Here is a 16,476-nt window from a genome sequence, read left to right on the forward strand (position 1 = left end):
CTCGGAAACTATAAGAGTTGCAGGAAAACTTTTTGCAGTTCTTTCATGTCATGATAAGGATCTATAAAATGGCAGATTCAGTTTTCTGATTCAAAGAAGTTGACCAAAAACCACTTGAAAAGTATCAAGAGGTTACACTTAAGTATTTTGTGGTCGAAAAATTAAACTTTAAGCTACGAGAAAATGGAAAACGCCATTCGATAGACAATTGCAATGTGATGAAAGATATCCAGTCAGTTTTCTGATAACACCAATATTTCCCAAATTATCTGTGAAAATTAAAACAGACCAAAATGAACCACAACTCAGATTTTCTTCAAATTTTCCAATATGATGTAGAATGATGCCCAGAATCCATTAATCTTGGTTTTGATTCGATATCTTAATTAGTTCTTGAGTTATTGACCATTTTCACTTATTACATAATAGTTGAATACTTAATATTTCTAAGTGCTATCGAATGTAGAATTATCCCCTGTATACGAATCTGAAAATCATTTTTTGTTAGCCCCAATGGTTTCCGAGAAAAGTGCGATAAACTAGATTTTCAGTTTTTTCCATCATTTTATAGGTAAAAAGTGAAAATGCAAAATTCTAATTTTTTATGACGGGAAATGGAAGGAACAATAATTCTGGTTATTTTATCTTAGTGAAATTTAGTTATCAGACTGACCATTTTTAAAATAATCAGTGTTTTAATTAGTGTAACCAAATTGCCAATAGGGCCTTAAATAAGGGTTGTAGGTAAAAACTTTACTAAAATAAATGATTTATAATGTCCTGTTTTATCATAATCCGAAGAAAAATTTTTAAAATTCCACCTTTTAAATTTATGCTATAAAAAACATAAACCGTAAAAAGATTTCGTCATAAAAAAGGCAAAACTTTTTCATTTTTTTATGCATTCTTAAAAATAGGAATTTTTTAAATCTGATTTCGGATTCGGATAGCTTATTGAATTTTAATTCATTTATTTCTAGACAATTTTCCAATAGCACTCACCGTTTAGGCCCTATTGGCAATTTTAACAAAAATTTTGACTTCGCACGAAAACGAAATTTATTATGGTGATTATTATCTAAACGATGCATATTAGAACAAAAATTTACTAAGATAAAGTGTTTAAAATCACGCTTTCTTTAATATTCTGCAATAAAAAAATTTCAATTTTTTTGAGGTCGAAAACACTCGAAAAAGATTTCGTCATAAAAAAGGCAAAACTTTTCTCTTTTTTATGTTAGAAATTAAAAGTTGGAATTTTTCAATTTCGATTTCGGATTCTGATAGCTTGTTAAATTCTGATTACTTTATTTAAGAACAATTTTTCTCTACCACTTACCGTTTAGGCCCTATTGACTATTTTAAAGAAAAATTTGACTTTGCACTGAAAAATTTTAAGAAAAAAGTTCGACCCTGTTCTTCGACCAATTAAAATTTCATTAAAAAAAGTTCGACCCTGTTCTTCGAAGGAAAATAATTTTTACTGAAAAATGCGGCCCTGTTCTTCGACAAGTAATATTTTCATTAAAAAAAGTTCGACCCTGTTGTTCGAATGAAAACAATTTCTACAAAACACTATTAACTTTAAATTTGAATTCAACCGGTGCCAAAAGGACATTAAATAAAACTTATAAATGAAAATATTAGTAGAATTTATTAATTATTATAAATTATTTAGTAATAATTAGAAAATAAATGCAAAACTGAGCATGCATCGGCCGGGAATCGAACCCGGGCCGCCCGCGTGGCAGGCGAGCATTCTACCACTGAACCACCGATGCTTGTCTTGTTAATGTTCTTATGTTTATATTAACGTCTAAGGACTCAGTAACAATCCAACAACATCAACATCACTTCCTATTTTCTTCGGATTGACATAAAATATATAAAAGAGGGTAAAAATAAAACATAGACATGGAATAATATAAACTAAGAATATATTTAGCATAAAATAGCTTTACATTAACAATAAAAAAATTATAGATACATAGTCAAAGTCACAACTGCACATCGCCATAACTAGCAGGCGCAAGAGAAATACGATTACGCGTAGTCCTCCTCAAACTCCCCAGGATATTCAACATCTCGCTGACAGCCTTCGGTGCTTCACGTTCCCTTCGCTCCGCCTTAGCCTTACGCAGTGTAAACATCCCACCTTTAATCTGGTTAATAATATCTTCATTAACACCCGCAGCAGCAGGCGCAGCAGTAGCTTTATCCACATGCTCCTCTGAACTCGGAGGCGGCGAAGATCTCGACATCTTCTTAACTCTCAACGGCACAACAGGCGGTTGAGACTGTGCTTGTGGCAAAGGAGGCGGTGGTGGAGGAGGAGGCGGCGCAATTGCAACTTTTAATTTAGCTTCAGCAACATCAGCACGCTCCGCCTCACGTCTTAACTCCGCTTCAACCAATCGCAAACGCTCCTCTAATATCTCAACTTGCGCATCGCGTTCTTTATCAGCACAACGCTCCTGCAACGCTTCCAACTCCAACTGATGACTGGCACGTTCCTCCTCAAGAGTACTCTTAAGTTCCTCTACTTCCTGCGCAAGTAGGAGTTGTCCCACATCATCTACACCTTCCAATAAAATGGTGCTTTGATGTGCTAGGACATTACGCTCCTTACGATAGCCATCAGCTTCTTTACGTAGTGCCTCAGCGTTGCTTTGATGACTGGCGGCCATGCGTTTCAGCTCTTCGAGTTCACGTTGCATCATTCCGGAAACCCGCATGAGTTGTTCATGACTCTGAGTTAAATCACGTAATTCACTCTGGAGGCGGTCATTACGTCGACGCTCCTCCTCTAAGTCATGTGATTGTTGTGCGCCATGTTCACTAGCTTCAAACTCAGCTAGTTTAGCAGCGTTTAGCTCCGCTTGGAGTTGCGCCACCTCTGTACTTAACGCCCTCACTGATTCACGTAGATTGTCAAGATCCGCCCCATCGGAGGCGGTGGGTTCACATGCATCCACGCCTTCATCAACAGCGTCTGCATCCTGAAGGAGGAGTGTTCTACGACGTAAGGCTTTGTTTTCTTTATACCAATGTGAGGCGTCTGTGAGTGCACCTCGCATTGCGTTTGTTTCTGCTTCGTATTTATGTTTAAGAGCGTCATATTCTTTAAAAAGTCCTTTAGAAGCGGTTGTTAACTTGGCGAGGCTTTCGTTTTTCTCGAATAATTCGGTTTCTTGTTCTTCATTCTTACAACGTAATTGGATACATTTTCGTTCGGAATCTTCGAGAGCACGTTTTGCTAAAAAATACAATAAAAATTAATTTTTGTGGATTTAAAGAGTATAAAACCTACTTTTTTCATTTTCAGTGAGTAATTTCTTTCGACGTTCCTCAGAATCTTCATATTTTATCTTCCATCGATTGGGAGGATCATCTATGCGTGGTGTATGACCATTTGTTCCATTAGTAATAGGTGTGGTAGTATTAACGTAGAATTTCGCTGTAGGTGAAAGTGGTAATCCATTTTACTGTTGGTACGACGCACCGGAAGTTTAGTACCGCCATTTAGGAGACACCCGGCCAGGGTACGTTCCGTTGCCATCTCATCCGAGATCTACACAAAGAAAAAACACAATATAACTAAAAATTACCTCAAATATCATAATTTCAAAGTTAAACTTAAAATTAGTATTAGTAATTACATCGGTAACATTATCGCCATATTGAAAGTGTTCTACATCCGGCTGGTTCTCCTCATTGGGATTGTTTACTATTCCTACGTCCTGGATACTCATCGCAGCTCCCCGAGCAAAAGTATTTTTACACGAAAGTTTCAAGTAAGCGCCAGACCATCAAAGCACTTAAAACACACTTTGACTCAGCGTTTGCTTTATTTTCGGAAACGCAACTGACTTTAAAAGCACACAGCAATAATTACATGCTCACTTAGTAATTACCAGCGCACAATTACGCGCGACTACAGACTAGATGTCGATGCACTTTTGTTTTCGATTTTGTAACACATACTGCGTGGGACACATTTGTCGTTATGATAAATCAGCTGATAAGCTAAACATTTGATAGTAATTTGAACAGTGCCACACTTGAAAATATAATATTTTTAGGCTTATAAAATATTTTTGATATAAATTTGTGATGAAATAAATACAACACTGGTTTTCTCAATCTTAGATTATCAAAAACTGACTCATAAGAGTTTACGATGTGTCAAAAATACAAATGTGTACATATTCTACAAACATGAGTAACAAAATTCGCAGAATCCTGAGTTATTTAACTTTTCACTTTATTATTGATCCGATTAACTTCCCAGTTAAATCACACTTTCTTATCTTGTAAAATAAATTTGTTTACTGTTTGTATTTTTTGCATTATCGAAAGAATAAATAAAAAATATTGTTTGAAGTCAAGATAATAAATAAGTGAGTACATACTTACAAATCACTCTTCAAAACCGAAATTTTCTAATTTACGATCGTTGTAAATGATACATTACCAGTATCAAAATGTACGACTTAATTATACACTCCCCGAATGTGTAAGAGAAAGCCGAAACATATTTTGCGCGTTTTGCGAATGTGCATTCACCACACTGCCGAACCTATATCTGCGGCAAAACAAGGTGCGGACAGCACACAAACGCGGTTATGTTTACTCACTGACAAAAAATCCACATTTAGAAAGTAGGCAACACAATACACTCGATTCTTCTGCCTATAATATTTTACCAATGTGCGTTTATTGTCAATGTCAAACAATACAGCAAAAAGAAAAAATCGATTGTTCGACGTGCGTAACCTTAGCATACGAGTATTTAAAGCCTGATGAATCACACTTTATAGATTTACACCATTGTCTGCATGGAACTGCAATCGCGATTATGATTCAAGTTTCAATGTCATTCAAAAGCGCATACGAAACAAATCAACAAAAGATTCGTTTACAGCTGGGAATATAGTAATTATTACTCATTTGTGGCTATAAATGTTATTAATTTAACAACTGTACACTTTGTATCGCCCCAGGCGATGCGTTCGGCTTCAACGCGGACAATCGGCCAAAGACACAGTAACCCAAAAGCGCGCAGTGAACGCAAGTTCAACTTACTTACCGAAAAACAGGTGAATCAACAGTGACACAGCCTTAAAACTCAAAATAACAAAAAATAACCATAACACACCTTGATTTTCACTGGAAAAATTCCTTAGGAGTCGTCAATTGAGGTTATGTGTGTAATAATCCAATTTTCACGTGTTTTTCTCAATGAATTCTCAAAAAAACGAAGACGCACACCGTGTAGCACGCCGCGTGAAACCGCACTGAGTCTGAATGCTGAATTTCTGAGACGTCTCGGAGACGTTTTTCAATAGCGCACTGCTCGCTGTACCATTCTCTCTCCGTCTCAGCGGTGCCGCACCATTCTCGAGACGCGCTGAGAATTGTTCCGTTCGTTCAGGCCGCGCGGCTCGACTTCGACTTGGAATATTATGACTCTCCTTCGGCGCTCAGCGCACACACACCGACCGCTTTCTTCCTTTCGCCGCGCGCACGGCGTGCATTCACACGATGCATGCATTAAACACGTCCGATCGTGTATTTACTAATCTTACCGTGTGGTGGGCGTGAGTCATATTTTTCGTATCGCGAACGCACTGTATACTCAACGTGAGCATCAAGCATGAAGTTCAAGTACGCAAACAAAGAACATTTAATTACAATAATATTATGAGGTATAATGAATAATGAATAATTAAACATTGGACGCGACGCCATCTTGGGTCTTGCGGTAAGCGGATAATCAAGTGACATCCTGTTTTATAATTGTTTAAATTTGATTAGAATAATAATTTATGATTATTCTGCTTTGATTTTAATTTCTGTTGGTTTATTCTCGATTCCCAAGTGTTTCATCCTCTCAAGCAGCCATTCCTCTTTGATTTCATAGAATGCTTCCGGTGTAGTTTCCGTAGAGCTATAGAATCGCTTCCTAAACATCCTATATGCACCCATGGCTATTTTATATCCCAATCGGGCCCAGACCAAACGAGAAACAAGAGTTAGAATGGTTTGATTATCCATTGATCGACGTGTGGAAAAAGTCATTATTTAAGCTGTAATAAAAGAAATAAAAAGTTTAACTTAATAAACAATCGATATTTCCACGTTTGTATCGTGATGTAGCATGGCATTAATATTCATTAAAACACTTGTTCACCCACACGCTACTTAATTCAGCCGCAGCCGTTGAAGTCGAAAGTCAACATTGAGACAGTTATGCTTAGTAAAGTCAAGTGGAGTGGCGTTGCGTTGCGTTAACGAGTTGAAAATTTAAATATCGTCACGTTTTGCGTTTGGTATGTGAGTCAGTTTCAGCGCAAGGACGAATTAATTGGTCATGTAGGCTTTATATTAATGACATTTGATCAGTGACAGACGCCATTGTTTTTAGAAAGAAGAAAATTTATCGTTTGGAGTATTAAAATTGAATTTTTGTGGTAAATTATGACTCAAATGATTAAAAAAGCTAAAAAAATCATAAAATAATGATGTAAATAATAAAATTAGCAAATACAGAATGGTTAAATGTATAAGAAGTTGCCTAACTCTAATCTAACCTTAAAATACTGTTAAATAACCTATTTTGACACATTTTTCGCCCAAAAACTGATAATTCTTAATAATTCTATGAAAATGAAATGCAAAAATGATAGCGGTCACTGTTTTTAAAAATATCCGCGTTTTAAAGGATAATTTTGTGTATTTACATGTATTTTTCTTGTAAATTATGAGTCAGATAATAAAAAAAACCTATAAAACCACAAAATAATGAAGTAAATAATAAGATAATGATATAAAATGCACACAATCAACTTTTATGTGTGTTTCATGACATAATTTATGCAATAATCTAATTTCCTGTTGTTTTTTGCTTATAACTTTCCTTAACATGAGTGTTTGTCGCTAGCATTTTGTTTTCGTTTTCATTTCAACTAAAACATTTAACTAGAGCACAAATACAATAAATTCTAAATAAATTTGAGCGTTGGCGAATCCCACACATTATTCAAATTTATCCGATACACTTTGTATTTGTATTTGAACAACAACACATTGCAGTGTGCTAATCGCATTACAGAAATGCGACTACAATTTCCATTAGACACATCTATAAAAACAAGAACGCATCGAGTTTATGTACTCATATGTAAAAAATAAAAAAATAAACTAGAACAAGCGATGCATTGCGCTCATGGTCACATCTTTTTACGTCAAATGATGCAAAGACTGTAAAAATACCAGCATCCATATTTATATAAAATTACTATAAACATTTTATCACTTTTTATTTCATTTCTCAACCAATTACAAAATTTACTCAAACATAAAGTAAAAATTGTGAAACATTCAACATATAGACATCTAGCGGGCAAGTAAACAACTAATATTATTCTGTAATATAATCCTTCAACATCAAATAAATATTCACCAAAATAAGCCACATATAATAATGCCCAAAGGTAATCAAACGCGTTAGGATATCAAAGAACGGATTTCTAAAATCATAAGTTTTCACAACTTTCACAGGCTGCAGCGGTTTGAAATTGAAGAATAAATTATCAATAGAATCCAGAATACCCATCAAAAAGTCCGAACAAACCAACGGTGTTCCTTCCACAAGCTGTGAAATACCCTCAGTTGGTATTTTGAATATCCCTCCATCAAAAACAGCACTGGTAACCACTCCAAGAATATCCGTACTCGCCAATTCCGTGACCACACAAGACAATAAATCTTTCTGTGCGATTTTGCCAGTTGTAGAAAATAGAACATCCGATAGGGGACCAGCCAGAGATAAAATCTGCGTAAAATTACCCAAATCTTGGAAGGAAATAGGTATTAAACTCCCCCCACCACCTAAGGGTGAAGCAGCCATGTCTACAAACTGTGATAGTTGAACAAAAATACTCATCAAGAGATTTCCTTTTTTCGTTAATGCCGTAGTCGGAGAAACAATATTCGCCAATAGTTGTTGACCAGTTACAAGTGCAAGAATATCCTTTATAAAGTCCAGGTCAAGTATCTGTGTGACAATATTCAAAACACTCAATGCAGCTCCCAGGACATCTTCAACCAATCCCAAGACATTCACAAGTTGTAAAATGTCATTCGTTACGAATTGACAGAATTTCATCGCAAAATCAAAATTAAACAATTGGAAGAAACCCAGTACTCCACTGAAAGTCAAGTCTATATTCAAAATATCCGCTATTGATAAAAGACTTGATTGGGTAAACACTCCTGAAGATATGAACGTAAATAAATCCTGCTCGCTTCCCAAAAGGAGTAAATTCTGTAGTTGAGTTGGATTGAGGTTAAGTAACTCCACGACTTTAAGGAAACCCAATAAGTCATTCAGAATAGTCCTCAGGACTGTAGATAGCACATCCAATAAAGAAAGTCCAAGATTTTTGAATAAATCAAAAGTCACCGGGACGATATCCGTGAATAATTTACTCAACGCTGAAAATCCAAGATTCAGTGATGAGAAAGCCTGGTTTATCAAGGATGTGGAAGTTCCGGCATCGCTTATCATCTGGAAGATTTGTTGGAGAGGCATGGTGAGTTGTCCGAAGTTTTGTAGTAAAAATGGTACGCTGCCTGTGATTGCAGCGACCAATAATTGCGGGAGTTGTGTGAGTGAGACGTTCATGCTTATCATCGCCATTGACTGGACGATTTTACCCAGGTCTATGTCATTGTCCGCCATTACTTCCGGTGGTAACAGGAGAGATCCCACGAGAATACATATCAACACTTTAAACTTTTCCATTTTTTCTTCACTTGATTTTATTACCGCACAAAATAACCGCGTAAGTTAATAAAAAAATAATTTTTCTGAAGTTTAAGTTCCAGAAAAATTGATGTAATAAATTTTAAAAGTCATGATAAGACTTTTATTGCTTGTTTGTTCGTTGTTTTGCGTATATTTACAAGAAAAACATAAAATTTCATCTTACCTGTCTTCAACTGCAGATATCTAACCTTTAAATTAATAAAAATTTATAAAAAACGTGTTTTAAGTCACACTTGCGCCAATGACTTAACTTTAACTAACGTAGACACAAAAACGAATTCATACATTACTTATTATACATTATTTGCTTAATTTAAATATAGAATTATCGCGAGAGATAAAAATTGTGCTACTTGTATATTAACAGCTAACATAACCTAACCTAATCTGTGTATGCGCATAAATAACTTTCATTATCTGATCTCCGGTTGAAGGATAAACATAAAAAACAAGTGCAACGTGAAGATAACAAAGTGTTAAGTGTGATTGCATATAACGATGAGTTAATTTAATTATTCCCTTCGGTGTCCTTGATGATTTCCTCACTTTCAATGCCAGATAATTAAAGTGCAACAAACACAAAACAAAACAAAGCGTAAACATGAACAAGATGGCCGATTGCATAGGTAGTAGGCGTGATAAATTAGTGAGGTTGTGTGATAATGATAACATTAAGGTTAGAAACCGATGCGTTTATAGCTATTGTGGTAATATGTGAATTGAATCACACGAAACATTTCACATTGATGCGCAACGACGCGTGTAATGACAGCTTTGTCAAGCGATGCGCTTTGCGTGCGTCTAGTGGCATGTCTCTTCAATATAAACATGTAAACTGTTATTTATTGCGTTGTGATTAGTATAAAACTAAAAATATTATCAAAAGTCTAAAAATTTTCGCCATTTTTTAAGATGCAGTAATAATTAGTAAATTAGGTTATGTTAAGTTATGATGATGAAAATCAAAAATGGCGCAATATTTAAATATACAGTGATAAACCGGAAGTAGAGTAATGTAACCTGTGTGATTATATAATTTTGAAAGAATTCTTCGTTTAGTAAGTCGAAAATAAGTATAGGTTAGGTATGCGATGGCCAAATGCGCTAAATCTATAGATACCAATTTGAGGTTACTATTGTTTTGCGCAAGGTAAAAGGAATTCCCTAATTTATGAAAACATTTCCTATTTTCGTCAACTGGTAAATAAATTGCAACAATAGTTGATTATGTGAACATGACCGCATTCATAGGAAAATTTTTCATTCCCAATTCGTGAAAATTAAGTAAAAGTGTAAAACTCACGGTTGTTCGTGACAATCGGCGAGTTTTACGGTTTGCAGTGTTGATTATTGTTATAAACAAAGTGTTTACCATAATTTGTAGCAGATTTTACCAATATAAATGGCCTACGTGTGTGAAAAGTTGCCTAACTTTAATCTAACCTTAAAATTCTGTCAAAAAACAAAATTTTACTTAATTTTTGGCCAAAAAATAAAGAAAAACACTCTATAATTCTATGAAAATGCGTTAAAACAACATTTTTCATTCCCAATTCATGAAAATAAAGTAAAACTCAAACCTGTTCGTGACAATCACTACATTTTATTGTTTACGCTAGATTATTGTTAAAAACAAAGTGTTTTCCATAATTTGTACTAAATTTTACCAATAAAAACTTACTACGCGTATAAAAAGTTGCCTAACTTTAATCTAACCTTAAAATTCTTTCAAAAAACATAATTTGACGCATTTTCAGCAAAAAATAAAGAAAAACACTCAATAATTCTATGAAAATGCGTTAAAACAACATTTTTCATTCCCAATTCATGAAAATAAAGTAAAACTCAAACCTGTTCGTGACAATCACTACATTTTATTGTTTACGCTAGATTATTGTTAAAAACAAAGTGTTTTCCATAATTTGTACTAAATTTTACCAATAAAAACTTACTACGCGTATAAAAAGTTGCCTAACTTTAATCTAACCTTAAAATTCTTTCAAAAAACATAATTTGACGCATTTTCAGCAAAAAATAAAGAAAAACACTCAATAATTCTATGAAAATGCGTTAAAACAACATTTTTCATTCCCAATTCATGAAAATAAAGTAAAACTCAAACCTGTTCGTGACAATCACTACATTTTATTGTTTACGCTATAGATTATTGTTAAAAACAAAGTGTTTTCCATAATTTGTACTAAATTTTACCAATAAAAACTTACTGCGCGTATAAAAAGTTGCCTAACTTTAATCTAACCTTAAAATTCTGTCAAAAAACATAATTTCACGCATTTTAAACCAAAAAATAAAGAAAAACACTCAAAAACAGTATGAAAAGGCATTAAAAATACATTTTTCATTCCCAATTCATGAAAATCAAGTAATATACAAGCCTGTTCGTGACAATCACTAAATTTTACTGTTTGTGCCACAAAATATTATAATAAACAAAGTGTTTTCCCAAATTTCTACCACAATTTACGAATAAAAAATGCCTACATGTATGAAAAGTTGCCTAACTTCAATCTAACCTTAAACTTCTTTCAAAAATCCATAATTTCCCTCATTTTCCCCAAAAAACCAAACGAAAACACTCACCAAACGCATGAAAATTACCTGCAACATAGTGATGCGCAGTGTATACATTTTTCGCATGGAAAAAAAGGTAATGGCAAGAATAAAATAGTCCAAGGTTGGCATGGCTTACGTAATACATTCGCGCACTCGCGCACGCTGCACTTTTGCATGAATTTGCCCAGGCTGTTCCCCAGGTGTGTGTTAATAACGACTACTAACAAGCGGTAACAAGTAGTAACAGCAGTAACAGTCCATCAATTGTCAACGGCTGTTTTATGTAAGTGCACAGAGTCAAACGAGTGTGCGTGTGCATTGCGTGGATTACGTCCATCGCCACTATTCAATTTTTTTCTCCGCGCGCACGGCGGCAAACTCCTCTCTTTCTGCGCGTGCATTTCTTTACACTCACGTGCGCGAGTTGCGGGTGGACGCAGTATATTTACGCCGACGCGCACCATCAGCTTGGACACATGTGGCGACGACAACAACGTCAACACAACAAAAAATTCAAAAATAAATTCAATTGAATTTAATATAATTTTACTTACGAAAAACAAAACTGATCCACTTTGTGTTCGACGTGTGACTGTGACTGTAAAAATCAATTTTAATTTTTCCAGTGGTGTGATAACTCATAAACTGATAACGCTACTTTAAAAGTGTTTGTAAATCGCAACAAGTGTGAGTGTTTTTAATATGTTTGTGTAAACATTTTTTTAATTTGTAAAAAAGTGATTTTTTCTCCAAAAAAACAAAATGGCCGCCATGATATTGTGTTTCAAAGCCCTACGAGTGAAACTTCTCTACTTAGTCATCGTGATTCATTCTTCCTACAGTAATATTCCAATAATTTACATAAAAATAACAAAATATTACAAATATTGCGTTGTTCAGGTGCCAATGTAAACTTAAACTGCCCCCCAAGACCAACTAAACTTCGAAAAAGTCCTTGGCCTACGTCCTTCGCATAACATAGGCGCTAATTTATTATTTGCCGCCTCGAAAACAAGTCTGGAATCAGGTATTACCTACGAATGTTTGCGAAGATGTCGCACGAATACATCTTGTACAAGTATAGTCCTGAATTATGCGAACGCGTCCTGCCATTCGTTGGTTGGCGAACCACAAGGCATCCAAGATGGCGATAATATTTTCGATACGAATATCGCGTGGTTTAGGAAGGTGTGCTTTCAAAGTAAGTCAAGTAAATAGATAATAAACATTATTTATAGGTTAAGGTTAAAATATTTTTAAATTTCGCGATAATAATTAAGTATAAAGAAGCTACGTGTAGTTAAAGTTGCATAACTCAAACTTAACCTTAAAAATCTGCCAATAAAAAATAATTTTGTACATTTTTCGACTAAAAAAATAGCTAAATGTATGAAAAGTAGCATAACCTTAATTAAACCTTATAATACTGTCAAAAAACTACGAGTTTGACACTTTTTCAGGCAAAAATAGAGAAAAATTCGCAATTATTGTATGAAAATGAAAAGTAAACAAAAATTTTACATTTTCAATACGTGAAAATCAAAAAAAACCCAAACAAAAAGGCTACGTGTCTGAAAAGTTGCCTAATTTTATTACAGGTTAAGGTTAAGCAATGTTAACATTTTCGCGATAATAATTAGAAAGTTAATAAAATAGTGAAATTTAAACATAAATGTAACGAGGACGAATTATGGTGAAATGTCAAAAATTATTGCTAATCAATAAATTACAGATCGAATATGTGGTAAACTGTGGGTAATGGAACGAATACCAGCGTCGACATTAGTCGGCAATTCCACCAAACGCCTACCAGTACCACAAACACGCCTCGAATGCGAGGAAAACTGCCTGGCCGAAAGCGACTTCCGGTGTCGTTCCACTAAATTCCGCCTGATGCCTGTGAATTCCGTAATCAACGACTATTATGCCCCGAGGCAAACAGCGGACGCCATTGGTGAATGCACCCTTAGTTCCGCAGATAGATTTATCACCCCGCAAGGTTTCCGGGTTTCCGGTTATGATGATGAATACTTTGAAAATCAATGCGCGGATCGTAAGTGATAATTTTTTCATTAAAAATTAAAAATAATTTAAAAAATAATTTTTTGTAGCGGTTACTAATGAATTTTGCGCATTTGAAGAATATCCAAACGTAATGTTAACGCACGTTGATGCTGTGTATCCTAACCTCACAAATGTGCAATGTCAAAGAGAATGCGAGCAGTATACAGCGTTCAGATGTCGAGGTTATTCATTAATACCTAGTTTTAAAGCATCGATGAGTCATCAACAGTACATGTGTTTAGTGCACAGTGAAAATAGTAAAGTACATGGGCCGAAATCCCTACGGGAACATCCTGGAGCCATGTATTATGAACGCGCGCCATGTTTAAATAGTAAGTGATGACATTTTTTTCTTTAAAATCATTTTTTCAACTTTTCCACGGTTTTGAGACACAAAAAGTGGTATTTTAATCACGGATGGCCAAAATCATGACTAAAGTACTTTAGCCACGAAGTGGAACTTGCGCATACTCAATATTTTAAAATAAAAAGTTCAAATACAAAAATTAAACGTGGAAATAAAGTAAAAATAGAAAAAAATCAAGTGACAAAACGTGGTTAAAGTGCCACTTAGCACACTTGATACATAATATACTAATATAACCTATAAATTTTCTCTTTAAGTCCGTGTTGAATGTACAAACACACTGATGACGATTTCCTACGACACCGACATGGTCTTCAACGGGAAAATCTACATGAAGGGATTTTCCGAAACAAGCGAATGCTACGTAATCGGCAATAAATCCCGCCACGTGGAACTCCACGTGCCACTAACCTCGCACAAATGTGGCATAACAAAAATAACAAGTGATCAAAACCGCACTTTATACGCAAGTACAATGGTGTTGCAATACAACAGCATGGTCCAAACACAAGCGGATCGCATCATTAAAGTCGGATGTATTTTTGGTAGTGGGGGAAATCGAGTTGTCGTTGGTACAGGCTTCAATATAACCGAGTAAGTAACTCTAACCTATAATAATCACAACCTAACCTAAATAATGAACTAGTAACACAGATCACACCGGAAGCACAAATATAAACTCAACACTGCCGAATCAACCGACAGTCGAGATGAAAATCATTGATTTAAGCTCGAATGAAGTAGGAGACACCGAAATCGGTGATGAGTTACAACTTATCATCGAAATGAAACCCGCTAATAGTAAGTGTCATCACATAACTTTAAATAACAATAAAAATAATAAAAATAAATAAAAACTAACCTTTTATTTATTTTATCCAGGTGGTATTGATTTAACTGCAGGACATTTAATCGCCATGACGGAAACCAGCCAGGACTCCATCTTGTTACTGGATGATCGTGGATGTCCAACGAATTTGGATGCTTTCCCCGGGTTGAAGAAACAAGTCGATGGTGACAGTATAAAACTAACATCGTCGTTTCAAGCGTTTAAGTTTTCGTCGTCGAATGTGATACGCTTCAGCGTGACTGTTACCTTCTGTGAGCAGAAATGTCCGGACGTTGATTGTGGCGGTGAGACGTTTTACAATCGCATGCGCAGACGCGCTGATCTCGGCGATAATGAAGTCGCCGTGAAATCGGTGAATCGCAGTGAATTTCAGCGCACTGATGCTGCCAATCACTTGCAAGGCAATAAAACGTTTCAAATGGCATTGGAGTACACGCTTATCGTGCGCAATATCAATGCTAAGCCTGATAAGTTGGTTTATGGTGAAAACAACAAGATATTAGTCGCTGGATTCGGTAAGTGTGGCAATGCAACGTAGGCAACCAGTTATACACCATGACATGTTTAAATATTTAAATATTTCTTGTTTGTAGATTATTTAAACAACGAAGTGTGTATAGACTTCTCTCTTGTGATTGGTCTGATAGTTTTATGGTTGTTAATACAAATAATTCTATTGGTTGCTTGTTTTATGCTCATAAGAAAGTATAAAAAACATTACGAGAATCAATATTTGAATGAATCTATCGAGGAACTGCATAAAAACTTCGGACTGGGTTTTAGCAACTTGGATACAAGCAGACGCGTGCGTTTTGACGATACTAATGTGATGACGTAAGATTTTTAGCTCAACTGGGCACAAGAATATTTTTATATCATATATTTAATTTAATAAAGAATATATACAATTTATTCGCCCCCAAACTTGATTTTCGCGATAGTTATGACTCATTATTGCCCAAATTAATAATTTAATACGCAGTCAAAGCGACATTTCGCCTTTTAATTCTTCAGTTCGTTTGATTTCCTTCTCAAGGTCATGCTGCCGCTGTAAATTGTACAAATTTTCCGCTTTGCGGCGCTGTTGTCGCTCAATATCACGAATGACACCTTCATGCAAGCGTTCTCTATAAATATTATTTTTTCACTATATTTTTATGAAGAAAGTAAGGGTTTCACTGACCTGTCTATTTTCTGCTTATAATGCACATAACCGATGATACTGGCGGAGGTTAAACACGCTGTTCCAAGAACTATTTTCGATGTGAGAGACATGTTCACTGATAATTTGCTACACAAAATGTTCGGATTGTAGGTTACTTCATCAAAACAAACGATCGGGTATTACCGGCATAAGTCGGTTGTGATTTGAAATACTCGTCACTGATTCGTTGAAAGAAACAAACTGAAATCGAACAATGTCAAAATAATATTGCGAAATTATTTGTTTCGAGAAGATTTAGTACGAAATTACAATTAATTTGAACTGCATTCACCAATAACGCTTTTCTATGCTCCAAAAACAACAATTTCATATTGTTTAATACACAAAATGTTCGAATTTTAACTTATTTCACCAAAACAAACGATCGGGTATCATCGGTAAAACTCGGTTGCGATTTGAAATACTGAACGCTGATTGGTCGAAAGCAAAAATTGAAATTCAGACGTCAAACAGACTTGCAGATAACGAGGACTTGTAAAATGTTTTTTTCGAAAAGATTTATTAATAAAATACAAGTTAACTGAAAAGCGATTATAAGAAATTATAATTCAGTCCAACTGAAT

At 35.0% G+C, this 16,476-nt stretch overlaps 3 protein-coding genes and 1 non-coding gene across 4 annotated transcripts; 1 reads left to right on the plus strand and 3 right to left on the minus strand.

The window, feature by feature from the left end:
• Positions 1–1,710: 1,710 nt before the first annotated feature.
• On the minus strand, positions 1,711–1,781 carry TRNAG-GCC (transfer RNA glycine (anticodon GCC)). The gene has a single exon. It is a non-coding gene; the product is annotated as a tRNA-Gly (tRNA).
• Positions 1,782–1,920: 139 nt separating this feature from the next.
• Positions 1,921–3,752, minus strand: LOC135803706 (shootin-1). Its single transcript, XM_065317379.1, has 4 exons — positions 3,660–3,752; positions 3,547–3,571; positions 3,311–3,478; positions 1,921–3,256 (listed from the first exon to the last, which is right to left on the minus strand). Exons 1-4 carry the CDS (start codon positions 3,750–3,752, stop codon positions 1,998–2,000), a joined length of 1,545 nt encoding a protein of 514 aa, XP_065173451.1. The 3' UTR covers positions 1,921–1,997.
• A 1,916-nt stretch (positions 3,753–5,668) lies between these two features.
• Positions 5,669–16,048, minus strand: LOC135803857 (protein PET117 homolog, mitochondrial). The gene is made up of 3 exons (XM_065317569.1): positions 15,872–16,048; positions 14,701–15,815; positions 5,669–6,089 (listed from the first exon to the last, which is right to left on the minus strand). Exons 1-2 carry the CDS (start codon positions 15,961–15,963, stop codon positions 15,671–15,673), a joined length of 237 nt encoding a protein of 78 aa, XP_065173641.1. The 5' UTR covers positions 15,964–16,048; the 3' UTR covers positions 5,669–6,089; positions 14,701–15,670.
• LOC135803856 (uncharacterized) lies at positions 12,472–15,600 on the plus strand. Its single transcript, XM_065317568.1, has 7 exons — positions 12,472–12,608; positions 13,140–13,460; positions 13,519–13,803; positions 14,096–14,432; positions 14,485–14,639; positions 14,721–15,203; positions 15,282–15,600. The coding sequence occupies exons 2-7, from the start codon at positions 13,166–13,168 to the stop codon at positions 15,524–15,526; spliced, it is 1,800 nt and encodes a 599-aa protein (XP_065173640.1). The 5' UTR covers positions 12,472–12,608; positions 13,140–13,165; the 3' UTR covers positions 15,527–15,600.
• Positions 16,049–16,476: the final 428 nt, after the last annotated feature.

This window comes from Atheta coriaria, unplaced genomic scaffold, assembly GCF_025399875.1.
Source record: "Atheta coriaria isolate IRGN ID8LTWV9N9 unplaced genomic scaffold, Caltech_Dcor_3.1 hic_scaffold_3_pilon, whole genome shotgun sequence".
Lineage (NCBI taxonomy): Eukaryota > Metazoa > Arthropoda > Insecta > Coleoptera > Staphylinidae > Dalotia > Dalotia coriaria.

Coding starts and splice junctions, on each gene's coding strand:
- LOC135803706 (XM_065317379.1), bottom strand. CDS start 3,752: ATGAGTATCCAGGACGTAGGAATAGTAAACAATCCCAATGAGGAGAAC. Junction 3,479..3,546: donor GGATGAGATGGCAACGGAAC/GTACCCTGGCCG, acceptor AACAGTAAAATG/GATTACCACTTTCACCTACA. Junction 3,257..3,310: donor ACTCACTGAAAATGAAAAAA/GTAGGTTTTATA, acceptor TGTATTTTTTAG/CAAAACGTGCTCTCGAAGAT.
- LOC135803856 (XM_065317568.1), top strand. CDS start 13,166: ATGGAACGAATACCAGCGTCGACATTAGTCGGCAATTCCACCAAACGC. Junction 13,461..13,518: donor TGAAAATCAATGCGCGGATC/GTAAGTGATAAT, acceptor AATTTTTTGTAG/CGGTTACTAATGAATTTTGC. Junction 13,804..14,095: donor ACGCGCGCCATGTTTAAATA/GTAAGTGATGAC, acceptor TTTCTCTTTAAG/TCCGTGTTGAATGTACAAAC.
- LOC135803857 (XM_065317569.1), bottom strand. CDS start 15,963: ATGTCTCTCACATCGAAAATAGTTCTTGGAACAGCGTGTTTAACCTCC. Junction 15,816..15,871: donor TATAAGCAGAAAATAGACAG/GTCAGTGAAACC, acceptor TAATATTTATAG/AGAACGCTTGCATGAAGGTG.